This window comes from Oncorhynchus gorbuscha, linkage group LG18 (assembly GCF_021184085.1).
Source record: "Oncorhynchus gorbuscha isolate QuinsamMale2020 ecotype Even-year linkage group LG18, OgorEven_v1.0, whole genome shotgun sequence".
Lineage (NCBI taxonomy): Eukaryota > Metazoa > Chordata > Actinopteri > Salmoniformes > Salmonidae > Oncorhynchus > Oncorhynchus gorbuscha.
Window position 1 is genome coordinate 8,815,544 of NC_060190.1, and position 26,496 is coordinate 8,842,039.

At 42.7% G+C, this 26,496-nt stretch overlaps 2 protein-coding genes across 2 annotated transcripts; both read left to right on the forward strand.

The window, feature by feature from the left end:
- The first annotated feature begins 3,362 nt into the window (after positions 1 to 3,362).
- On the forward strand, positions 3,363 to 9,588 carry LOC124003662 (centromere protein K-like). The gene is made up of 11 exons (XM_046312160.1): positions 3,363 to 3,468; positions 3,977 to 4,009; positions 4,114 to 4,251; positions 4,353 to 4,409; positions 4,521 to 4,584; positions 4,702 to 4,748; positions 7,836 to 7,918; positions 8,018 to 8,116; positions 8,366 to 8,501; positions 8,694 to 8,747; positions 9,041 to 9,588. Exons 1-11 carry the CDS (start codon positions 3,466 to 3,468, stop codon positions 9,194 to 9,196), a joined length of 870 nt encoding a protein of 289 aa, XP_046168116.1. The 5' UTR covers positions 3,363 to 3,465; the 3' UTR covers positions 9,197 to 9,588.
- A 294-nt stretch (positions 9,589 to 9,882) lies between these two features.
- On the forward strand, positions 9,883 to 19,008 carry LOC124003663 (stromal membrane-associated protein 1-like). Its single transcript, XM_046312162.1, has 10 exons — positions 9,883 to 10,174; positions 10,688 to 10,821; positions 11,085 to 11,170; positions 11,286 to 11,361; positions 11,789 to 11,857; positions 12,944 to 13,019; positions 13,448 to 13,575; positions 13,898 to 14,123; positions 17,473 to 17,834; positions 18,115 to 19,008. Exons 1-10 carry the CDS (start codon positions 10,057 to 10,059, stop codon positions 18,247 to 18,249), a joined length of 1,410 nt encoding a protein of 469 aa, XP_046168118.1. The 5' UTR covers positions 9,883 to 10,056; the 3' UTR covers positions 18,250 to 19,008.
- The last annotated feature ends 7,488 nt before the right edge of the window (positions 19,009 to 26,496 follow it).

Consider the following 26,496-nt stretch of genomic DNA (forward strand, 5'->3'; position numbering starts at 1 on the left):
GTTTAGAGGGACGGCCAGGTCTTGGTAGATTTGCAGTGGTCTGATACTCCTTCCATTTCAATATTATCGCTTGCACAGTGCTCCTTGGGATGTTTAAAGCTTGGGAAATCTTTTTGTATCCAAATCCGGCTTTAAACTTCTTCACAACAGTATCTCGGACCTGCCTGGTGTGTTCCTTGTTCTTCATGATGCTCTCTGCACTTTTAACGGACCTCTGAGACTATCACAGTGCAGGTGCATTTATACGGAGACTTGATTACACACAGGTGTATTGTATTTATCATCATTAGTCATTTAGGTCAACATTGGATAATTCAGAGATCCTCACTGAACTTCTGGAGAGAGTTTGCTGCACTGAAAGTAAAGGGGCTGAATAATTTTGCACGCCCAATTTTTAAGTTTTTGATTTGTTAACAAAGTTTGAAATATCCAATAAATGTCGTTCCACTTCATGATTGTGTCCCACTTGTTGTTGATTCTTCACAAAAAAATACAGTTTTATATATTTATGTTTGAAGCCTGAAATGTGGCAAAAGGTCACAAAGTTCAAGGGGGCCGAATACTTTCGCAAGGCACTGTACCTCACTTATCTTCATACCCCTTGCTATGAGACTCCAAATTGAGCTCAGGTGTATCCTGTTTCCATTGATCATCCTTGAGATGTTTCAACAACTTGACTGGAGTCCACCTGTGGTAAAATCAATTGATTGGACATGATTTGGAAAGGCACACACCTGTCTATATCAGGTCCCACATTTGTCAGTGCATGTCAGAGCAAAAACCAATCCATGAGGTTGAAGAAAATGTATGTAGAGCTCTGACACACAATTGTGTCGAGGTACAGATCTGGGGAAGGGTACCAAAAAATGTCTGCAGCATTGAAGGTCCCCAAGAACACGGTGGCCTCATCATTCTTAAACGGAAGACGTTTGGAACCACCAAGACTCTTCCAAGAGCTGGCTGCCTAGCCAAACTGAGCAATTGGGGGAGAATGGCCTTGGTCAGGAACCCAATGGTCACTCTGACAGAGCTCCAGAGTTCCTCTGTGGGAATGGGAGAACCTTCCAGAAGGACAACCATCTCTGCAGCACTCCACCAATTAGGCCTTTATGGTAGGGTTGCCAGACAGAAGCCATCCCTCAGTAAAAGGCACATGACAGCCCGCTTGGAGTTTGCCAAAAGGCACAATAAACAAAATTCTCACATGTAGTGCCTTCAGAAAGTATTCACACCCCTTGACTTTTTTCACCTTTTGTTGTGTTACAAAGTGAGATTAAAATGGATGTAAATGTCATTTTTTGTCAACAATTTGTCAACAATTTACACAAAATACTCTGTCAATGTGGAATATATTTTTATTTTTTTTAATGGAAAATAAAACATCTTATCTTGATAAGATAAGTATTCAAGTTGTTCCCTGAGTCAAAACATGTTAGAATCACCGTTGGCAGCGATTACAGCTGTAAATCTTTCTGGGTAACTAAGAGCTTTGCACACCTGGATTGTACAATATTTGCCCATTATTCTTTAATAAATGTATCAAGCTCTGTCAAGTTGGTTGTTGATCATTGCTAGACAGACATTTTCAAGTCTTGCCATGTATTTTCAAGCCGATTTAAGTCAAAACTGTAACTAGGCCACTCAGGAACATTCAATGTCATCTTGGTAAGCAACTCCCGTGTCAACTTGGCCTTGTGTTTTAGGTTAGTGTCCTGCTGAAAGGTGAATTTGTCTCCCAGTGTCTGTTGGAAAGTAGACTGAACCAGGTCTTCCTCTAGGATTCATAAATGATTGCTTTTACATATATCATGTGAACATTTCCTCAGAATAAATAACACAGGATTGTAAGGGAGCTAGAAATACCACTAGATGAGGAAACAGAACACCAAAAACAGGCAATATACCTTTTGCAGAAAACACTTCAATAACCATTTTTAATTCATGCCTGATGGGTGGAGAGTTTTTAAATATATTATCCACCTGCATTCTGTCTGGAGAAGACTAAGTTCCAGATTACCACCCCTACGTGAACGTTTTATTTGCTGTGTAGCACAGAAGGACATGGAAGAGACCGGGTGACAGGTGTTGTGCCGAAAATCTCCCCCTGACAGAATTCTCTCCCCCCTTTGCGTTCTTCGTTGCTGCAACTTGCTTGCAAGTTGAGATTTATGCTCTTCACTCCCTTTTCAGCTTAGCCTACATTTCACTGATCTTAGTAGCAGAAAGTATTTGTTTTCAGAAAGCAGTTTTCGGTTTGGCTATTTGATTGAAGTGTATGTGGCGGTTCTAGCTTGTATGGCGCCCTGGACGAACCCCCCTCTTCAGCGCCCCCGGCAAGATGCCGCCCACCCGTACCTGAATACACTACTGATTTTGTATTAGTCTAGAAATAAATCTCTTTGCCAAAATTCTTAATCTCTCCCATGTCTTATTCGACTCGTATTTTTGAAAGTGTAAAGATAATAATTCAGCCATAATTGTTCTGAAATGTTTATTGCTTGCCAACATTTTACTCCCTCCTCTATGTTTAATATAACCCACATACATAACTTATTCATTTCGGTTGCCTATGACGTGAAGTTTGTTCTATAGAAAGTATTTGACTGTGTCACAGAGAGTATTTGACTCTAGCCACAAAATTAGAAGTGGGGGTGGGGGAGTCTGGCAGGGGGGAGATTTACGTGCAATAGGGGATTTGGGGTCATTTCTCCTTACAGAAGTCTTGAGTACTATAATAAACGTTCTTAGTTCTTAAATACTGCCCACATATTACATGGACAAGAGATCAGGTTTAAGACCTTAGATGAGCTGCACGTGAAGCAACAGTTTGATAGTGTATTGTTTACCAGTTGCTGAGCTGCTGAATAGGTTCACTTTTTTTAACAGGAATCCCTACATGCAGTAGAACTACTGCAGGGGTAGAAGCCAGTCACCTCGTCAAGTCTTCCAACATGTATTTTTATGTGGACATGAGTGAACATGCAGAGTCTCGGGTGGCTGAGGCCCCTAAAGATCTTCTTGGCCTCCCTTGACACCAGGTGATGTAGAGGATGGCTAAGACTAGCTTGCAAAGCAGCCCTGCTGCGATTTCCTCTAGTTTTGGGGGTGGCACGCAGACTGTAAATCAGTGCTGGCTGTCAGGCATCGCTCAAGGTTTAAATTCCCCAAGAGCCCTAATTTGAGAAGGGTGCAACTGCGTTCATGCAATAACTAATGGGGGCTCGAATGCGGGCTGCAGTTACACACGATTGCCTTATTGCGCCGTTCTCAGTGATATGCATATCAGTACGCTGACCTAATGCTCTCAAACGAAGTACTTCCGCCCAGACGTACGTCATCAATACTGGCGGTATTTTGAAAAGGAACTAGCGGTGAAGTTGACGGTGAAGTTATCTATCTGTGGCTGTATGATATAGTGAAATATTATACGTTTTAAGAAAATCAAGCCAGCTAACTATTTCAAATATGGTAGGTGGACACGTTGTTTGACAAAGTGAAAAACAGTCGATTTCCAATTGACGAATGTTCTCCTATTTGTAGATTTAATGATATAACAACTTGTTTTCAGTCGGATATGCTCATCTTTACCCACTGCTAACGTTTGCTAGCTAGCTAACGTTCGTTGAGGTTTTGGTAGCTCCTGCTTTTACGTTAAAAAAATACTTTGACATTTTCACTAGAATTGATGAGGAAACTGGCTAATTTACTAATCTAGCTAACTTAATCTGACTTGCTAGTATGACTTCAAGGTATTTTAGTAACTCACCAAAGTAAAGATGTTGGTAGAGTGCTGACGAACATTTCTTTGTATGCGCCTGGTGTATTTTCCTCCCAAAACATGATTCAAACGACTTTTTAAAATGTTCCGCCAGACTGGTCCACGCTATAGAGTGCAGATCCAATGCAATGCATGGGCGTGGACCAGAGCTCGGTTACCCACTTCTTGATAACAATATTGTATATTCCTTGTTTTCAGAGATCCAACGAGGTAACGTTGCAACAGGAGAATGTAAGTACGGTAGCCAAATTTGAGCCTTTCTAAGCTTTACTGAAATTACAGTAATTTATCCATTAAACATGCATGTCCTAATAATTCTGACATTTTTGTCACAGGAACAGCCACTGGACACAGAGTCAGAGGTCCAGGATACTCCAGTACCACCTGCCATTCCTTTCTACACAGAGTGCTCGGAAGCTGCACAGGCACAACTGTTTAACGAGTGTGAAGAGCAGTTTGCCCAGCTAGAGATGGTACTGGTCTGTTTACGATGACAGCTCGGTCCTGCACAGACAACTTTGGATGATGTGATGTTATTGTGTTAATGTTAAAATGTAATATTCTGCTTGTTCAGCTTCAGAACGAGATCATTCTCGCAGAGCCAGACTCTGATGAAAACCCACAAGAACAGGTCAGAGATGGCCCTATTTCCCTATAGCTGAATGAAAGCATTAGTATGTGTGATGCATGTACTTTTTACATTGGCTTGCCTTATCTGCTGCATATCTGTTATGTCCAACAGTCTGTGAATAGATTGACGGCTGTAGCAGCTGAGCTGAAGCAGTGGCAGACAAGACGGCCAGAACGTGCGTGTCTGGTTTCTACTCTGAACATCATTCCTTTATAACTAATTGATTGTACTTATACTGTATGACTTAGGCATGATATGTACCATCAGAAGGTGGTTTACTTTCTGTCCACAGTGTTGTCCACAAATCCTGAGGTGTTACTTGTCGTTGGAGCAGAGGAGGTAAATTCACATGTGGATGTTGTCCTTCCACAGTAGTAGTTATTGTTGGAAAATAAAAAATACATATTTTGATGCAGTTACCTTTAATCTACAGTACCAGTCAACATGACACCTACTCATTCAAGGGTTTATTTATTTTTAATATTTTCTACATTGTAGAATGTGAATAAATCAAAACTATGAAATAAAGTGTTAAACAAATAGAAAATGTTATATTTGACATTCTTCATCAAGTAGCCTTGATGACAGCATTGCACTCTTGCCATTTTCTCAACAAGCTTCACGAGGTAGTCACCTGGAATGCTTTTCCAACAGTCTTGAATGAGTTCCCAAATATGCTGAGCACTTGTTGGCTGCTTTTCCTTCACTCTGCCGTCCAACTGATCCCAAACCATCTCAATTGGAATGAGGTTGGGTGATTGTGAGTCCAGGTCTTCTGTTTTGCTAGCACAGACTGGAATATGTTCCGGGATTCTTCCGATGATATTGAGGAGTACACCACATCAGTCAATGGCTTTATCAATAAGTGCATCGAGGACGTCGTCCCCACAGTGACTGTACGTACATACACCAACCAGAAGCCATGGATTACAGGCAACATTCGCACTGAGCTAATGGGTAGAGCTGCCGCTTTCAAAAAGTGGGACTCTAACCTGGAAGCTTATAAGAAATCCTGCTATGTCCTCCGACAAACCATCAAACAGGCAAAGCATCAATACAGGACTAAGATCGAATTGTACTACACCGGCTCCGACACCTGTCGGATGTGGCAGGGCTTGCAAACTATTAGACTACAAAAAGGAAGCACAGCCAAGAGCTGCCCGGAGACACGAGCCTACCAGACGAGCTAAATAACTTCTATGCCTGCTTATAGGCAAGTAACACTGAAACATGCATGAGAGCATCAGCTGTTCCGGGCGATCTGTGTGATCACTCTCTGCAGCCGATGTGAGTAAGACCTTTAAACCGGTCAACATTCACAAGCCGGATTACCAGGATGTGTACGCTGAGCATGCGCTGAACAACTGGCAAGTGTCTTCACTGACATTTTCAACCTCTCCTTGTCCGAGTCTGTAATACCAACATGTTTTAAGGAGAACACCATAGTGCCTGTGCCCAAGGACACTAAGGTAACCTGCCTAAATGACTACCGACCCGTAGCACTCGCGTCCTGGTAATCCGCCTGGCCCAGCGGCTTTGTGAATGTTGACCTGTTTTTAAAGGTTTTGTTCACATCGGCTACCGAGATCCAGTCCAGCTGGTGCTCTTGTACATGCTTCGGTGTTGCTTGCCTCAAAGTGAGCATAAAGGCATTTAGCTCGTCTGGTAGGCTCGCGTCACTGGGCAGCTCACGTCTGGTTTTCCAGCGCCAGCTCAGCTCTAGCCTTTAGCTCGATGTGGATGTAGCCTGTAATCCGTGGCTTCTGGTTGGGATATGTGCGTACGGTCACTGTGGGGACGATGTCGTCAATGCACTTATTGATGAAGCCAGTGACTGAGGTGGTGTATTCCTCAATGCCATTGGATGAATCCCGGAACATATTCCAGTCTGTGCTAGCAAAAGAGTCCTGTAGTGTTGCATCCGTGTCATCTGACCACTTTCATATTGAGCGAGTCACTGGTACTTCCTGCTTTAGTTTTTGCTTGTAAGTAGGAATCAGTAGGATAGTATTATGGTCAGATTTTCCAAATAGAGGGTGGGGGAGAGCTTTGTATGCATCTCTGCGTGTGTGGAGTGAAGATGGTCTAGGTTTTTTTTTTTTTTTGGGTTGCACATGTGACATGCTAGTAAAAATTTGGTGAAACTGATTTAAGTTTGCCTGCATTAAAGTCCCCGGCCACTAGGAGTGCCGCTTCTGGGTGAGCATTTTCTTCTTTGCTTATGGCCTTATAGTTGGTTGAGAGCGGTCTTAGTGCCAGCTTCGTTATGTGGTGCTAAATAGACTGCTACGAATAATATAGAGGAGAACTCTTGGTTGATAGTGGTCTACAGCTTATCATAAGGTACTCTACCTCAGGTGAGTAATACCTCAAGACTTCTAATATTAGACTTCGCGCACCAGCTGTTATTGACAAATAGAGACACCCCCACCCCTCGTCTTACAAGACGTAGCTTCTCTGTTATGCCGGGGGCATAGAAAATCCCACCAGCTCTATATTATCTGTATCATCGTTCAGTCACGTCTCGGTGAAACATAAGATATTACAGTTAATGTCCGTTGGCAGGATAATCTTAATCGTAGGTCATCAATTTTATTTTTCCAATGATTGCACGTTAGCAAAACAAACTGATGGCAGTGGGAGTTTACTCGCTCACCTACGAATTCTCAGAAGGTTGCCCGATCTGCAGCCCCTTTTCCTGTCTTTTCTTCAAGCAAATTACAGGGATCTGGGCCTGTTCCAGTGATGCAGTATATGCTTCTCGTCGGACTCGTTAAAGGAAAAAGTTTCTTCCAGTCCGCGGTGAGTAATCGCTGTTCTGATGTCCAGAAGTTATTTTTGGTCTTAACAGATGGTAGCAGCAACATTATGTACAAAATAAGTTAAAATAAAATAAGTTATAAAAAAACAACTAACAAAATAGCACAATTGGTTGGGATAATGTAAAACCTCAGCCATGTTCTTCAAACACATTAAGAAGGAAAGAAATTCCACAAATAAACTTTTTAACAAGCCACACCTGTTAATTGAAATGCATTCCAGGTGACTACCTCATGAATCTTTTTGAGAGAGTGCCAAAAGTGTGCAAAGCTGTCATTAAGGCAAAGGGTGGCTGCTTTGAAGAATCTGAAATATTAAAATATATTTTGATTTGTTTAACACTTGTTTTTTTTTTTTGCTTACCACATGATTCCACATGTGATATTTCATAGTTTTGATGCCTTTACTGTTATTCTACATTGTAGAATATAGTAAAAAATTAAAAATAAACTTGAGTCAGTGTGTCTAAACATTTCACTGGTTCTGTAGACATTTCAGATATCAGCTATTTTAAAGTTATACAGAGCCTTATGCTTATGAAAAGTAACCATATTCATGTATAACACATTCATAAAAAAAAAAAACTGTTCTCAACTACTTCCACAGTTACAGAAGCTGAATTCACAACTGGAGTTGGTCCTCTCTTGCTCACAAGCCAAGAGAGACACACTGAGAGAGACTTTAAAAAGGTTTTCTTTGAATGTGATTGTTATTCTAAATCTCCAACCCTTTGAATGTTGATATGGAGACACTAGATTTCACAATATACATATGTGTTCCTGTTTCAGTGAACAGAAGTGGTTGGAGAAAAAGAAGGAAGTTTTGAGGGCAGGCACTGAACATGTGGTCAAACAGCGACTGGAAAACAAAAGGTTATCTGAACACAGTTAAGGTACAACAACTGGGTCATGCTTGTTAGGGCACACTGTAAATTAAGTTTTTACAAGGCTTAACAAAAACAATTTATTTTTATTGAACAAGTTCAGATTGTACCTCCCCGTTTCACTATGTTTTATAGCGATTTCATCGGTTTCCTGCCTAATGAATATGATCCTGAATAATAGAAAATGACACACAAACCAACACATTGACAACTACCCTGAGTTTAATATGGATGTATTGCTGCTGCTGTTCAGTGTGTTGCAGGACACCAAGAAGAAGATCCAGAAGATGAAGGATTACCAGAACAGACTGATGGAGACCCTGGCAGACGTACTGGCGGAACACTTCCCACTTCCTACACAGGAGACCAACGCTGACAAGAAGGAAAAGGTGGGAGTCTTAGTGATGTATTATGTGGCTCTGATGGAGGGGTTCCTCAATGGTCACACATTGTTTTTTTACAGTTGCATCTAGTTTGGTCTCAGATCTGTTTGTGCTGTGTAGCTAACCTTTGTGTTTTGTTGGGCAAGAGAGCACAAACAGATCTGGGACCAGCCTAGATGCTATCATTTTTGTTTTCAGAACATTCCTCAAGAGCTGAACGAGAATCTAATTTCACTCAATGAAGTCCTGGAGGTAAGTCTCTGTTCGCATGCATTGTTTGTTTTATTATTCAACCCGGTGCTCTGGTTTAATTTTGTATTACTTTATTACTACATGCTTGAACCAGTAGCAGCTTTATAGTCTAGCTTTTTATGACCCTATGACTATATTTTACACTTACATTACCCTCACATCTTTTTAATGTAGATCAATTTGATCACAGTACAACAAACGACCTAAAAACATCCCTACTCACCTCTTTCTCCAATTGAACAACAACATAAGTAATAACCTTAAACCTTATATTCCATTGTTAAAATGTGCAGCTGCTGATGAACACGACTCTGGAGACGCCTCACGATCCCTACGTATCGATAGACGAGACGTTCTGGCCCCCGTACACAGAGATGCTGCTGCGCCACGGCATTGCACAGAGACACCCAGAGGACTGTTTCAAGATCCGCCTGGAAACCTTTTATTAACAGTAACTGGTCAGACATCTTGGTTCTAGTTTTGTCAGCGTGTATAGCAGCCTGGTCCCAGATGTTTGTGCTGTCTTGCCGTCTCATTGTCATGCCATCGGTCATATGCGTTGGTTATACAGTACAAACAGATCTGGGACTAGGCTAGGTGTATGGGAATATCATGAGTATGTATTGAGATAGGTCACTGGTTTATAATGTTATTTCCTGTATGTTTCATAATTGGTTAACCTTTTTGAATGTTTTTTTTTACATGTTAAATATCTATGCATGTTGCTCTCTGGCTACCGGAACACAATTTGCATACTTTGGTGAAACCTTACATGGAAATATATACATAACAATTTATCAATGTATGCTAGATTTGTTCTTAACAAAATTAAAAATCATAATAAAAAATAGACATTCGTCATTCACTGTAGCACTTTGTTCTAATCCAAAGAAGAGAAAACATCTTGATACATCAGTACATGATTCACAGCAGTTAATTTAAACTCAAGTAAATAAGAAATTTTATAATATTTTTGCAAATACCTACAGAAATTCAAGGACCGATAACCTGTACCTACAACACATTATTAAACGTTGAAAAATGCACACAAATTGTCAAGAAGCCCTGACATGCGTCAGCAGAATACGTCATCTCCAGCATCCAATCCCGAGAGCCGTTTAGGTATGTCCACCCGCCTCCCGCAAATTCTTGTGGGCGGAGAGCAAATTTCGGTTCCGGGTGTTTTTACACTTCTCTCGAAGGCGTTCATTTGTCTGATTATGGTCTTAAATCATAAAGTTTTAAAAAATCACGAACATTCAAGGTAGAAAACAGTTTCATTGAAAGAACAAATAGAACATCAGCAAAGATGACGACCCGATCAGAGAGAGAGAAGGCCCTGAAACTCAACGAGCAGCATCAGGCCATTCTGTCCAAAATGCTGAGAGAGGACGACAACAAATACTGCGCCGATTGTGAGGCGAAAGGTAACTATATAACACAATGTGAACTTCGTTAAATGTCATTTGATATTATATAACTGTTTCAGTTATTCGCCAGCCAGACTCCGATTGAGTTGTTAGCTAGCTATGCTAACTGTAAGTAGCAGTTAGTCTGCTGACACCTTCCTTCCTCTTTAGCATTTATCCGGTAGCTTCTAGGCTATAGCATAGTTATGCTAGGTAGCATTTTGTCTCCCACCGCACCTTGAACCATGATCCAAACTTTAGTCATACAAGTAAATGCAAGTTTCGACACCCCTGCACCATGAAAGTCACCACTGGGAAATTATCCCTAAATGTCAAAACATGTCACTCTAAAAGAATGCACAGGGAAGGCCTGCCTATCTGAAGTCCTATTGTGACACCTGCACCACAGGTACAGACATGTTCTGATAAGTTGAATCTTCCCTTACCTGGGCCGTGTTCATTAGACACCTAACAGAAGAGAACAGACTGAACCGGTGCACTAATGAGTATGACCCTGTCTCTGCCTGCCAGGTCCAAGATGGGCATCATGGAACCTGGGAGTGTTTATCTGTATCCGATGTGCTGGCATCCACAGGAACCTTGGGGTTCACATATCACGGGTCAAATCTGTCAATCTGGACCAATGGACAGCAGCACAAATACAGGTAATTAGCCAATGTCCAGGATTTACAATATTCCTAAATCAGAAGTGTCATGTATTCACCTATATTTATTGACACAGACACTTCTCTTTCTTGTATATCCTACTGGTTGAATACAAAGTTGCCACTTTTTTTAACCCATACTTATCATGTCCCCCCTGCTGTTTCACTATCCACCCTACACCCCTCTTTCTCTCTATCTCTGTGCTCCTCTTTCTCTTTCTCCCACCCTCTTTCCCCCCATCTCTCCTTCTCTTCTCTAACAGAGCATAGTAGATATGGGCAACTCCAAGTCCAGGCAGCTTTATGAGGCCAACCTTCCAGACAACTACAGAAGGCCTCAGACAGACCAGTATCCTTACAACTACACTCACTCACACACTGCAGTTCCCAAAAAGCTTCCCATAACACATGTACTTACCCCTTTATAATATTGCTACCTTTTCCCCCTTAACCCCTGACCCCAGAGCAGTGGAGTTCTTCATCAGGGACAAGTATGAGAAGAAGAAATACTACAGCAAAAATGTGACCAATGGACACAGCGTATGGATCTCACCTCTGATGCCACACTAAAATGTGTTACTTATCTTGTCTTATTTGTATGTAGACTCTCCAAAGTGTTGCTTGTTATGTGTTAGGTTAAAGGGATACTTGGGGGCTATGGCAATGAGGCCCTTTATGTACTTCCCTAAAGTCAGATTAACTATTGGATACCATTTGTATCCATTTGTCTCTGGGTCCGGTATGAAGGAAGTTGGGGGTAGTTTTACTAGCTAATGCTAACTAGCATTAGCGCAATGACTGGCTGCTAGCATGTATTTCCACAGGTGGTTATGTTGCTGCTGGGGTACTGTTTTATTGTGCTTATGTCCTAACCATTTTGGAACATTATTCAAACGAGATTAGGCCTTTATCTCTCTTCCTCCATTTTCTTTCTTTCTAATTTCCTCTTATGATGATTCCTCTACAGCCAAAAGACAAGGAGAGCAAGAGAGAGAAGGAAACTGATAGAGGAACCAAGCTGTCATACAATGCCAAAGTACGGTGGTTTTGAATGGATACATCTATAGACTCCTTATATAAGATATCTGTCTCAACCCAACCCATATTCCTTTTTTCGGCAATCACACTGTACACCCTGTTTGTCTCTTTTGAGATGTGCAGTCAGAATGATATGTGTATTTTGTTTATAACAGTTCCACTCATCATGACACTCCATGCTATAGCGGTCAGGTTTTAGTGGTTTACTGGAAGCAGACTTAAGGGCAATTCTGCCGCTTTTCAAACTCATATTCATTTTCCAGCACCATACCATTGTCTACATATGTGAAAACGGCGTGTTTCTATGATCTGTGGTTAAAAAGATTGCTTCCTTGTAACATTACAGGGCAGGATTTAAAATCAAGAAATACTGATTTATTTATTTTTGCCAGAGGGAGAGTATTTTCTTGCTCCCTATGTCACCAATCTCCTAGTGTTTTTGACGTAGAACTTTTAAACTTTTTAACCAAATGCATGGTTTTCACACGTCGACACCGGTATTGTGCTGGAGATAATAAAAAGGAGGTTGAAAAGTGGTGGAATTGCCCTTTAACAGTCTAGTATGGCAAACTGTATGAAAAACATTACAGTTAACAGGTCTGACATTATACCAGTACTTAATACAACTAATCATCAATTTACAAATCTTTATGGTCACCATGTCCAGCAAACTGATTTGTTGTGGTGTGTCTCACTGTGTACTTACTTTGACGTGTTGATACATTGATGGCATGGTTAAAAATAGACCATCTTTGGGTTTAGGGTTAAAATGCTGGGCATCAAGCTCCCGGCATGTTGGTTCCTAGACAAAGCATTGAATGTGGTCAAGTAACCCAAGGCTGCACCTAACCTTTGACCTCTAAGACTGCTGAGGGTTTGAAATATCCCTTGCATGTCTTATCTGAAGTACACCTCCTCAAGATCTTTGCTTTCATTATGAACTAAACCTATGCTCAACCGAAGCCCTGCATATTTAGCCATTAGTCTGAGATGCTTAACACATCAACTTCATTACTACTTCCAAGACTACATTATTATTTTTTCACAATCATTATGCCTTTTCTCTTGGACTCAACCCCTGAAGAGGGAAGAGACCCGCCATGCCCCCAAAGCCAGTCCTGTGAAGACAGCAGAACCTCCTGTCAACCTACTTGGCCTTGGTAAGATTAAACCAATCAGTTTTCCAAAACGAAAATGAGTTTCTTATTGGACAAGTTCAGATAGTCCTTCCTAGTTTCATCCCGTTTTCTTTCATTTTGTGCCTATTGAATGTGACCCTGCTTGGCCTTGATGCATACGGCCATGGGTGGTAGCCTAGCAGTTAAGAGCAAACTAGGTGAAATTTGTCGATGCGCCCTTGAGCAAGGCACTTAAACCTAATTGCTCCTGTATGTTGCTCTGGATAAGAGCGTCTGCTAAATGACTCAAATGTCAAATGTAGTAAACCAGTCAGTTATTCAGAAATGCTGAGTCTTGAACAATACACACATTGATCTTATGTACATTTTTTTAATCCCCTGTATAACCTGTTTTACACATCTGTTTTAACCCTTCTATGTTGCTCTCTCTGTCTCCCCCATTTCTCTAGATGCACCAACACCTGCCCCTGCTAACAACGGTAGTGCTGCTAGCACAACAAGCAGCGACTTGGATATCTTTGGCCCCATGGTGTCCAACCCCCTCCCCTCATCTAATGCTGCTGCTCACTTCTCTCAGGTAACACAATCTGATGACCTCACCACTTCCCTGGTCCAGGGAGACACGCAGCCCCACAAACATGAAGACGCATACTGAACTTCTATATTTACATGCACACATATTACCTTGTACATCTACATCTGAATGAGGGCTCACTTGGTGGAGCATTGTGCTTGCAATGCAGTGAGTAATTTGCTGTTTACCCATTGTCTCACACACATCCATGCAGGCCAATGCATGCTAGCGTGAGAGACGTTTGAAGAGCAAGAGACCCAACACACTGAATAGGGTTAGCTACTTTTATTACGTCTTTCTTACAGTTTTTGCTACCTTCTTCCAGGCTAGCTCCAGTACCCCAGCCAGCACCCCAACACAACCCCCAGCAGCAACCCCATCCTCTGGCTCTGCCCAGGGAGACCTGGACCTGTTCAGTGAGACTGGTGGTGGAGGGGGCATTAAGGGGGAGGACACCGGGGCCAAGAAACCCCTCTCCAAGGACTCCATCCTGTCCCTGTATGGGAACACCAGTATGCCTCAGATGCCCCAGCACCAGCAGGCCCAGCCTGGTAAGGAGAAGTACAGACACAAGCCTGACGCATGCACAGTATGTACACTCATGCAGGGCTATTTTACAAGGAGCACGTGTAGCAGCAGCCAAAGAAATGCCAAAACAATGACAAATATTTGAGGTAACAAGATGTTTTCTTTGTAGTAATGGTGCAAGCATGACGGTCATGAATCTGCACTCAGTGTATCCACCATGGCACTCCAGGGCTGCGGTACAGTGAAGTAATCATTTCAACAATTATCATCAGAACTTGTGCTTCTTAATTAAAATCCCAGGTCGTACAACTAAATATTTAGGCGCATATGCGAGTAAAATGGTTGCACTGTAGAGCCTTGTCATAAATAAGCGTGGACATGTGCACACATCGTGATGTGACTTTGATTAATGTGATGAATGTTATTTATCGAATCAACTATGTTTAATTGTTACTCGATTAAATTAATCATGTAACAATTAACGCATTAGGAATATGGGGCACCACGGAAGAAGTTGTTTAATGAGTTACCATCTCCCCAATTAAACTCTAGAAGAAATATATAAGATATATCGATAACAGTAATTTATTAATCATTACCTCATATCAGTCTCATTCTGAACATTGCAGACTTCTCGAATCCGTAAGAACCCCAGCCTTTTTTGATTATTCAGTTCTACACAAATGCATTTAATTATTTATTTACTAACTAGGTAAATAATAACACAGAATACACATTTACACGAGACAAAAAGTCTCTAGTGGACTGACAAGATATGATGGCTTGTTACACAATAGAGAGGGGGTGGAAAAGAGAGGGATAGAGAAAGGGACATTTATTGTGGATACATTCTAGGACTGTTCTCACATTGATCCTATACCTTGTACACGAACTGCTGCCCGTTTGGGTAAGAAATGCAATGTATTTACATGTAAGTTAGATGTCTTTGGCCATTGTCTCTCTGTTGAAACCAATCAATCATTCTATGGGGAATGGCTTGATGGGTGTAAGGCTCTGATTGTCCACCAGATTTCACAATATCCTTGTAGTTGTACTGGCTTGGAGTGGAGTGTTTCTTCTGAACAGATCTTCAGATGCACCAATGATTGTCTGAGATGGGATCCTCTCATTCCTTTCTCTGGTAGATGGTCAAAGTTCTAGATCCTTTTACATGCACAGTTGCAAACTGTCAATGTTTTGGTCTAGTGAGTTTATCTTCTTCAACTCGTGTTGAGTTTCAGTGTTTCCAGCCATTTGTAATGTTTAGCTCACGCTTCATGTCTGCTGGTCTGAATATGTTAGTTTTTAGCGAGTCCTTTTAAGCACTCTGGTTGGAAAGGGCAGTTCCATCACACTGACACGTTCGTCTGACCTCATTCAGGGTGTGTGCAACGGACATGAAAAGTATGATCTCATTAGAAAACTAAAATCACATTCATATCTTAACAAAAAAAGAGTAATCGTTTTTCATATTGTATTAACATCATATTGGATGCAAACTTAACCTGTCTAGGATTGTCTAGGACCCCGCAACAGCCAGTGAATGTGCAGGGCGCCAAATTCAAAAATCTCATAATTAAAATTCCTCAAGCATACAAGTATTTTACACCATTTTAAAGATAAACTTCTCGTTACTCCAGCCACAGTGTCACAAAAAGCAGAAATAGAGATAAAAGGAATCACTAACCTTTGATCTTCATCAGATGACACTTATAGGACTTCATATTACACAATACATGTATGTTTTGTTTGAAGTTCATATTTATATAAAAAATCTGAGTTGACATTGGCGCGTTACGTTCAGTAGTTCTAAAACATGCGGTGATTGTGCAGAGAGCCACATCAATTTACAGAAATACTCATAATAAACATTGACAAAGGTACAACTATTATACATGGGACTTTAGGTAAACTTCTCCTTAATGCAACCGCTGTGTCATATTTCAAAAAAACTTTATGGAGAAAGCAAACCATGCAATAATCTGAGTACAGCACTCAGACAACAAAGCAGCCAAAAAGATACTTGCCATATTGGGTTGTCAACATTACTCAGAAATAGCATTTGAAATATTAATTTACCTTTGATCTTCATCAGAATGCACTCCCAGGAATCCCAGATCCACCATAATTGTTTGATTTGTTTGATCATGTCCATCAGTTATCTTATTTTGTTAGGGCGTTTAGTAAACTAATCCAAAAGCGTGTTCAGGTCGCGCCTGAACGTCGGACAAAAAGTTCAAAAAGTTATGTTACAGTCCGTAGAAACATGCCAAACTAAGTATGGAATCCATCTTTAGGATGTGTTTAACATAAAACTTCATTAATGTTCCAACCGGACAATTCCTTTGTCTGTACAAATGAAGTGGAAAGTAGCTACCTTTCACGTGAGCGGGCCAGACAGAGGCTGTGGCACTCTGCCAGACCACTCTCAAAGAGCCCTTATGAGCCCCTCCTTTAGAGTTGAATCCTCAAAACAGGTTCTAAATACTGTTGACAGCTAGTGGAAGCCTTGGGAAGTAAAACATTGTAGTTGAAAAACTACAAAACTCAGATTTCCCGCTTCCCTGTTGGATTTTCTCTCAGGTTTTTTCCTACCATATGAGTTCTGTTATACTCACAGACATCATTCAAACAGTTTTAAAAACTTCAGAGTGTTTTCTATCAAATACTACTAATAATATGCATATATTAGCATCTGGGACAGAGTAGGAGGCAGTTCACTCTGGGCACACTATTCATCCAAAAGTGAAAATGCTGTCCCCTATCCCAAAAAGGTTAACAGCCGAAGGGTGGTTTCCTTCCTAAGGTACAGTATTTGGTTCATACAGTTTTTAAAAACATCATGAAATGAAAACCAACATGACATTATTATTTTTTAGATCCCCACTGACCATTCTTAACATTCCTGTCTTAGAAATATTGTTCCAATATTCATTTTTTGGGTGTTGTAGTTTTGGCTGCAAAAATAATCTGGAGAACAGACGCATTCCTTTGGTTGGTACTGAACAGCAGGAGAGGGTTCTCTGCTGCATAAGATTTACGATTGACGTGAGGTGTCATAACCGGCCCAGCCCCCCTCTCCTCTCCTGTGGTCTGAGGCCTTGGATCCTTGACCAGGAGAGTCATGACACACACACACACACCAACCAATAACACAGAGGTTAGAAATGGTCTCCAACTGGCTCTGGGCTATATAAATACATGCTGGTAAATACCAAACACTTCTACAGAAGCAAGTCACCAACCAAGTTGTTCAGTCACTTTCCCACTCTCAGTATATCTATGGCAAGCAGTCAAAAAGGCTAAAAGAAAATTAGATTTTGAAAGAAACTCAAACTTAAACTGTATTTCTCCTGTCTTTCTCCCTTCCAGCTGGTATATACATGAACCACGCCCAGATGCAGTTTCCAGTAGGCATCCCCCAGCAGCAGGTCCCTGCTGGCTACCAGGCCTTCCCTGGCATGGGCACTGGCATGCCCCCCACCACCGTCATGGGTGCCATGATGGCTCAGAACGGAGCTGCCATGATGGGACCCAACACAGGTATGATGGTTGGCATGACGATGCCCAACGGTTTCATGGGACAAGCGCCCGCGGCCGGGATGGTTGGCATGGCCCCGAGGATGATGGGGGTACCACAGGGGGGAATTCCCGCGGGTATGGTGCCTGCTCAGGGCATGCAGGGGATGTATGCCGTCCAGCCTGGGCAGCAGGGCCACTGGAACATGGGACAGGTATGTTAGTTCTTTTAATGTCACGTTCTTTGGCATATTGGGGATTTTCCCCTGGGGGTAAACTTTTGCATTTGAAGTATAAGATGGTTTTATAAGAATACAATATCAAGTGTCTTTGGGAGTTGACTTAGGTATGGCAATATGGTAACATTACCTAACTATCACATTTTCTCAGATCTATATAAAGGCATTGGGGTCAGGGCTTAATTTAGTAACAGGCAATATTGTGTTTCCCTGACCCTGACACCTTACTATTCATCTCTCCTACTGTCTTCCCCAGATGAACCAGCAGATGTCAGGGATGAGTCTGAACAGTGCCGGGGGGGCCATGGCCTTCGGTCAGCCTGCCTCCACCATGGGAGGCTGGGCTGCCGCACCCTCCGGTCAGACCCTCAGCAACCAGCTCTGGAAGTGACCCCCCCCCCTCGGGGGTCAGGGCAGCGGCAGATGGGGTCGCACCCAGGGGGTCCGAAATCCAACATCCAACCCCCCCCCCCCCAGAAACCTCAGTATGAACTGATGCCCGTTCTCCAATTGATACTGACCTCTAACATCGAGCTTATCTGGCTCTGTTCGCATACTGAAGAGATGCAGCCTTCCTTCCTTGTTTCTTTCAGGTAGTCACAGATCCATTGGTGATTGGACGGGTGAAAGCAAGGTCTTATTAGTCTGACCGACCCAATCAGATCAGTGATTACTTCAAGGAAGGAAGGAAGGAAGGAAGCATTTCTGAAGTATTCAAAGGGGCACATATCTCTCTCTCTGTCACTTTCTATCCATCGCTCTCTCTTTCCGTCTCTCTCTTTTGTGAGTAAATTGGGAGTGCTCATACACCATCACACGCAGGCTGGCAGTCAGTGCCTGTTACATGTTGTGGATATCATAACTCTTTTCATTTTCCTTTTTTGGAAAGAAACAAATGACAACCACGACAACGTAAACAAATACAACAACAAAGACATCATTGACAACATATCGAAAAAGCTGCAGGACCAGTTACACAAGCTTGTATTGTATCATTATAAAAATTATTATAGAGAATTAAAGAAAAGTATTTAAGCTTTAGGAGAAGACATGGCTATAATTTCTGTGAATACTGCTCTCCTATGTACAGCTCTGTATAACATTTTAAACTACCTGTGGTTCCCCTACAAAATAAAGTATGATAAACCAATGTGTCTTGTGTGTTCTAGATTCTCGACTTCTGAGTTCTAGATTTTGCCATTAACAACAATCAATGTCACTTCTACCAGAACACCTAAGAAGGGACAGAAGTTTGCATTTAAAACCTGTCTACTCCCCCATGTATCTATTTTTTGGGGGCTAGGCTACACATGCAATTGTCAGGGTGGTATCATTCTTTAACCATCCTTTGCAGAGCTGGCAGGTTAAATACACCACTATAGTATCATATAAGAGGGAATATAGACACGGAGAGCCAAGAGCTCCCTTTTAAGTAGGCTAAAAATCTTACAGAATTATGTTGATTGTGCAACATGGTAAAGAAAAAAGATGTATTAATTGTTTTCTGACAAATAACTGAATGAAGAAGCACTGAACTGGAGAGCTAGGAAGAATAAACAAATTCCCAGGTAAGGAAAAACGCGGGACATGGTTTTAGCACGATCTATTTTGAGTGCATAAACAGTGAGGGTGTTGACCCTAGTTTACTCGATATTCTACAATCAATTACAAGTATTTGAGGACGACATATTAACATTTTGCTAATGGCCACACCTTCGGTTGTTGATTATCCACACGAGGAGGAGGATACGGTGACGGTGCCCGACGAAGAGCTCCGGGCCCGTCTACGCGACGGACGCTTCTCCCTCCCTGTACCATCGAAGCTCCCCCCGCTACTACTACCTTTCTGAACTGCCTCAACACCGTCAGCTGTGGAAGACGGTACCCGAAGTCAAGACCAGCTAGTGTCAGAAGCCTACGTTTGTTTAATTTTTAAATAGTATTTGAGATTATCTTTAATGAAAAGCGGTATCTGAAATAAATGTACAGTTGTTAAACAGAAATAGAGTTCCAGGTCACACTATTTGGTTCGTTCCAAATAAATTATTTACAGACACGCGTACTTTCAACCAACGATCTGTTTATAAGCAATTATTTGCTAAGGTTAGGGTTCGTTTAGAATTCGGGTAAGGGTTGCGTTTAGGGCTAGAGTTAGGATAAGGGTATGGCTTAGGGTTAGTGGATAGCGGTAGTTAGTTGAAATGTTGACAGTTATTGAACATCTACAAACCATCTACTTGGGACTATCCAAATAAAGTGTTACCGAATTCCATTCTAAACCTTGCTTAATGGCATTCTGAAGATATGGGACATAAAGTGTAGTGTCTTAACACTTAGTACTTATTTATGTAATAAGAAAGACACTGAATACAAGCAATTGAACTGGAGCTTCACATTTACTCAAACAGGTTAGTACCAGAATAACATAGAACAATACTGCGCATGACCAAGGGCGCTTCATCCTTAAAGGGGACATCAGTAATTAACAGAACATAACAATCCTTCTCTTATACAATCAGAGTTACTTTTACCAAACCACAACTGAAACATTTCCCAGAACTTGTTGTAGTTATTTTGCATCTTTTAATTTGAACTTGAACAGTTAGTTTTTGTTTGTTTGTTTATAAGTCTAGTCTGTCTGGTGGACGGTGCCTTCGTTCTGGGTAGCGCCTCAGATTGTCTGGAGGCTCCTGAACATCCTCAGTGTGTGCTTGTTCCATTATAGCATCTGCTATAGCAGCACCTTCATCAACACGTTCCCTTCTTTCAGCCTGGGGTCTCTCTACTGCCCCACCGTCCTCTACAGTTCCTTGTGTGTCACTCTCGGGAGCTCTCTGTGCCTGTTCTCTCTCGATTGTTGTGCTGTTTTCCGTGGAATGCATTTGGTTAATGTGACGCCGCCACATTATGTCTGGGCTCACTTGAACCTGGTAAGTTCTGGGTCCCGTTTGTGTGTGTACGGTCCCTCTTGTCCATTTCCCTCCTCTTCTGTAGTCTCGCACCATCACTTCCTGTCCTGTTTGGAGATGGCGCTCCCGGCCACCGGAGAGCATCTTGGCTTGTTTGTTCAGCACTTCATTACGCCTGTTTGGCTTCATGATGTCCAGCTGTGTGCGGAGAGGCCTCCCGAACATCAGTGCGGCTGCGCTTTCATTTGTCGTGGCATGTGGGGTGTTTCGGTAGGAGGCCAGGAACTTGGCCAGTTTTGTTTGCAAAGTCCCTTCGTCTCGTTTTGCTGCACGGAGTCCTTGCTTTAGGGTTTGCACAAAGCGTTCTGCCAGCCCATTGGTGGTAGGGTGGTACGGAGCTGTAGTTGAGTGTTTGATTCCATTTACTGACATGAATTTTGTAAACTCGTCACTTACAAAAGCTTGCGCGTTGTCACTTACCAGCTGCAGTGGCAAACCGAAGCGTCTCTATCGTCTGAGCTGAGGTGGAGGAGTCAGTGCAAAACACCTCTGGCCATTTGGAATGGGCATCAACTATAACCAGAAACATGTGCTTTTCAAAGGGACCAGCGTAGTCCACATGAATTCTTTGCCATGGCTCTGCGGGCCATTCCCATGGGTGAACTGGGACAGGAGCAGGCATGTGAAGGGTTTCCAAACATCCACTACAGTTCTTTGCCATATTTTCTATCTGTTGGTCCAGACCTGGCCACCAGAAGTGGCTCCTTGCGAGCAGCTTCATTTTGACAATTCCAATATGACCTTCATGTAGTTGCTGCAAGACTCGATGTTGGCATTTCTGGGGTATCATGACTCTCATTCCCCACATCAAACCTCCCTGGTACGTTGTAATTTAGTTTCTCCGCTGGAAATACGGAGTCAGCTCCTTTCTGCCAGTAGCTGGCCATCCTGACATGGTGTAGGTGTACACTTTTGACAAGGTCACATATTTCCTTGTCTCATGTTTGATAACTGTGCTTGTGACCGGTAGTGCCTCGAGCTGAGCGGTATGGAACATGTCCACTGCATCCACCCTCCTTTGCCTTTCTCTTGTACATGGCAGTCTGGATAATCCATCTGCATTTGTGTGGAGGGATGACGGCTTAAACTCAATGTCATACATATGACTGGCAAGGAACAGGGCATATCGCTGTAACCTGGCTGCTGTCATTGCCGGAATGCCTTTCTTTGGACTGAAAATGGAAAGCAACGGCTGGTGATCTGTAACCAGTGTGAAACGCTTGCCATATAGGTATGAGCGGTTATACCTGTATAGACCTTTGTGTGTGTTTATTGTCAGGTACTGTTTGGAACTCTCTTCAACCGGTAGCTGCAGGTAAGCCTGTTTCAGATCGATTTTACTGAAGTGTTTCCCACCAACTAGTGCAGCAAAGATGTCATCCAGGCGTGGTAGGGGGTATTGGTCCACATGCAACATTGGATTCACAGTTACCTTGAAGTCCCCACACATTCTAACAGACCCGTCTTTCTTCACAATAGGAACTATGGGTGTGGCCCATTCGCTTCTGTCCACTTTCGTCAGGATCCCTGTATCCTGCAAGCGATCGATTTCCGCTTCCACCTTTGGTCTCAGGGAGTATGGAACAGATCTGGCTTTGCAGAATTTTGGGGTTGCATCATCTCTTAGTACAAGTTTTGCTGTGAAGCCTTTTACTGTTCCCATCTGATCACTGAAAACTGTGTTGTATTTATTCCGCAAGTGTTCCAGTGTTTGGTCTGTGCCTTTCTCTTTGGACTGGAACGTGTGGAGCATTTTCAAGTCACACCAATTCAGCTTTATTTTTGAAAGCCATTCCCTGCCAAATAATGGGGGGCCAGTTCCAGGCACCACATACAGCTGTAACTGCTGTGTTTGCCCCCCATAATGCACTCTGACCTGCAACGCCCCCATTGGGCTCAATCTCTCTACTGAGTATGTCTTCAGCAACACATTTGTGTTCTTCAGCTTGATAGCCTTAAAGTGCTCATTGTAGACAGTAGTGGAAATTATAGACACTGCAGATCCTGTGTCCAGCTCCATTTTGAGGGGTTTGCCTTCGATATCTGGTGTCACCCATATTATGCTACTGCTGGGAGAAGTCACTGTGTTTAACTCCATTGTACCAATTAATCGTTCATCTGAATCACTGCCACTGTTCTCTGCTAGTGCATTCACAGACCCTTTAATTTTCTCAGTTTTCCTGTTGTGACTGAATTTGGCTTTGCATGCTCTTTGAATGTGCCCCCTTCTACTGCATTTGTGACAAATTTCGTCTTTGAAACGGCAGTCCTCTGCTCTGTGACCATCTCCGTCACACCTGTTGCATTTTTCGGCCACACGGGGGCGTTGTCGAATCCGTGAAAACTTGTGCAGGGAAATTTGTGACAGGTCGGTACTTCTTTTACCTTGCAACTCAAAAGTATCTTTAGTCGCGATTTCCATAGCCACAGCAATTTCAACAGCCTTTGCAAACGTGAGCTCTGATTCTGTGAGCAAACGTTTTTGAATGTGTTCATGTTTCAGTCCACAAACAAATCTATCCCTTAATGTGTCATTTAGGTTCTCTCCCAACTGGCAATGTTCAGACAGTTTCTTCAACACTGCTACATATGTACTAACACCCTCCCCCTCATTCTGATCTCTCTTGTGGAAACGAAAACGTTCCGCGATGAGGAGTGGTTTAGGTGATAGGTGATTTTGCAATATCTCCACAATCTCTGTGATGCTAAGGTTAGGGTTCGTTTAGAATTCGGGTAAGGGTTGCGTTTAGGGCTAGAGTTAGGATAAGGGTATGGCTTAGGGTTAGTGGATAGCGGTAGTTAGTTGAAATGTTGACAGTTATTGAACATCTACAAACCATCTACTTGGGACTATCCAAATAAAGTGTTACCGAATTCCATTCTAAACCTTGCTTAATGGCATTCTGCAGATATGGGACATAAAGAATCCCATCTCTATGCGACCGAGAGGGTCACAATGCCGACTCTTCACATGGAACTCCAGAACCCAAGAGATATGTCCAGAACTCTCAAAATATCTTCAGTTTTTGATCGACAAACAACGAGGGATACAGCATTATGGCGAGCTTTTCATTCATTCTCCCTGAAGACAGACGTTGTTCTTTTAAGGACAACGACGTTAGCTCAGGTAAGAACAATTCAAGTATTTCAGACTTAAAACTCAAATATTAACTGATTTAATTCTTATGAAAAGGAAATACACTGCTCAAAAAAATAAAGGGAACACTAAAATAACACATCCTAGATCTGAATGAATGAAATATTCTTATTAAATACTTTTTTCTTTACATAGTTGAATGAACTGACAACAAAATCACACAAAAGTTGAATGTGCTGACAACAAAATCACACAAAAATTATCAATGGAAATCAAATTTATCAACCCATGGAGGTCTGGATTTGAAGTCACACTCAAAATTAAAATGGAAAACCACACTACAGACTGATCCAACTTTGATGTAATGTCCTTAAAACAAGTCAAAATGAGGATCAGTAGTGTGTGTGGCCTCCGTGCCTGTATGACCTCCCTACAACGCCTGGGCATGCTCCTGATGAGGTCGCGGATGGTCTCCTGAGGGATCTCCTCCCAGACCTGGACTAAAGCATCCGCCAATTCCTGGACAGTCTGGTGCAACGTGGCGTTGGTGGATGGAGCGAGACATGATGTCCCAGATGTGCTCAATTGGATTCAGGTCTGGGGAATGGGCGGGCCAGTCCATAGGATCAATGCCTTCCTCTTGCAGGAACTGCTGACACACTCCAGCCACATGAGGTCTAGCATTGTCTTGCATTAGGAGGAACCCAGGGCCAACCGCACCAGCATATGGTCTCACAAGGGGTCTGAGGAGCTCATCACGGTACCTAATGGCAGTGAGGCTACCTCTGGTGAGCACATGGAGGGCTGTGCGGCCCCCCAAAGAAATGCTACCTCACACCATGACTGACCCACCGCCAAACCGGTCATGCTGGAGGATGTTGCAGGCAGCAGAACGTTCTCCACGGCGTCTCCAGACTCTGTCACATCTGTCACATGTGCTCAGTGTGAACCTGATTTCATCTGTGAAGAGCACAGGGCGCCAGTGGCGAATTTGCCAATCTTGGTGTTCTCTGGCAATTGCCAAACGTCTTGCACGATGTTGGGCTGTAAGCACAAACCCCACCTATGGACGTCAGGCCCTCATACCACCCTCATGGAGTCTGTTTCTGACCTTTTGAGCAGACACATGCACATTTGTGGCCTGCTGGAGGTCATTTTGCAGGGCTCTGGCAGTGCTCCTCCTGCTCCTCCTTGCACAAAGGCGGAGGTAGCGGTCCTGCTGCTGGGTTGTTGCCCTCCTACGGCCTCCTCCATGTCTCCTGGTGTACCGTCCTGTCTCCTGGTAGCGCCTCCATGCTCTGGACACTACGCTGACAGACACAGCAAACCTTCTTGCCACAGCTCGCATTGATGTTCCATCCTGGATGAGCTGCACTACCTGAGCCACTTGTGTGGGTTGTAGACTCCGTCTCATGCTACCACTAGTGTGAAAGCACCGCCAGCATTCAAAAGTGACAAAAACATCAGTCATGAAGCATAGGAACTGAGAAGTGGTCTGTGGTCACCACCTGCAGAACCACTCCTTTATTGGAGGTGTCTTGCTAATTGCCCATAATTTCCACCTGTTGTCTATTCCATTTGCACAACAGCATGTGACATTTATTGTCAGTGTTGCTTCCTATGTGGACAGTTTGATTTCACAGAAGTGTGATTGACTTGGAGTTACATTGTTTTGTTTGTGTTCCCTTTATTCTTTTGAGCAGTGTATAATAAAACGTAATAGAAGATGGCTGTATATAACCATGCAAAATGAATATTTAAAGCTGTAAATTATGTTACACAATGTCCCAATTATCTCTCCTTCCTCCCAAAGTGTGCACTTGTTCACTTCACTGAATTGAAGGGAAATGACTGGTATAATAAATCTGGTTGAAAATCCAACTAGCCCATGCCTCCACCAATCCAACGTTTTAAAATGTCTGAGAAGTAGTGAATGAGGGCACACTTTAAGGAAATTGGAGATATTATTGGAAGGCACACATTATTTGCCATGAGTGAAAAGGAGAATATCCCTTCCTTAAAATGCAAAAGATCTATTTGTTGACCTTGTGCTGTGTTGGTGTTTCTTTCAGGGTGGATCTCAATGGTGACTCAACTCAACACCCTTGAAGGTCCAGAGTCAGAACATCCATCAGAGCGTTGCAGAGGTACTTGGTGACCAGTACCACTATGCGAATGACATTGACAGCTCTCTGCTCTGGACAGTTGGGTACACCCCCTACATTCCCCCAGCTCTGAAAGGAAGAAGCTTCCCTTCTGTCGAGAGCTTCTTCCTGGATGAGTGGGAGCCACTGACACTCCTGCAGACTCCTCAGGTTCTGTCCACCAGTGTTTCCATCGAGGAAGACAACCTGATCCAGTCTGCTGCAGGCCTAGTGTATCAGGTTCTGTACACTAATGTTGCCATTGTGGAGAATGACCTGATCCAGTATGCTGCAGGCTTAGTGTCTCAGGTTCTGTCCACCAGTGTTGCCAGTGGAAATGTGGAAAATGTGGAAAATGACCTGTTCCAGTCTGCTACAAACCTAATTTCTCAGGATAATGACTCCACCCCGAGAGCCTCCAACCGTCC

Bases quoted from the DNA above. Each gene is read 5' to 3' on its own strand.
- LOC124003662 (XM_046312160.1), top strand. The intron at 8,117-8,365 runs TTAAGGTACAAC...GCTGCTGTTCAG, and splicing joins AAAAGGTTATCTGAACACAG to TGTGTTGCAGGACACCAAGA. The intron at 8,748-9,040 runs GTAAGTCTCTGT...TAAAATGTGCAG, and splicing joins CACTCAATGAAGTCCTGGAG to CTGCTGATGAACACGACTCT.
- LOC124003663 (XM_046312162.1), top strand. From the start codon at position 10,057: ATGACGACCCGATCAGAGAGAGAGAAGGCCCTGAAACTCAACGAGCAG. The intron at 11,858-12,943 runs GTACGGTGGTTT...CAACCCCTGAAG, and splicing joins AGCTGTCATACAATGCCAAA to AGGGAAGAGACCCGCCATGC. The intron at 13,576-13,897 runs GTAACACAATCT...ACCTTCTTCCAG, and splicing joins CTGCTGCTCACTTCTCTCAG to GCTAGCTCCAGTACCCCAGC.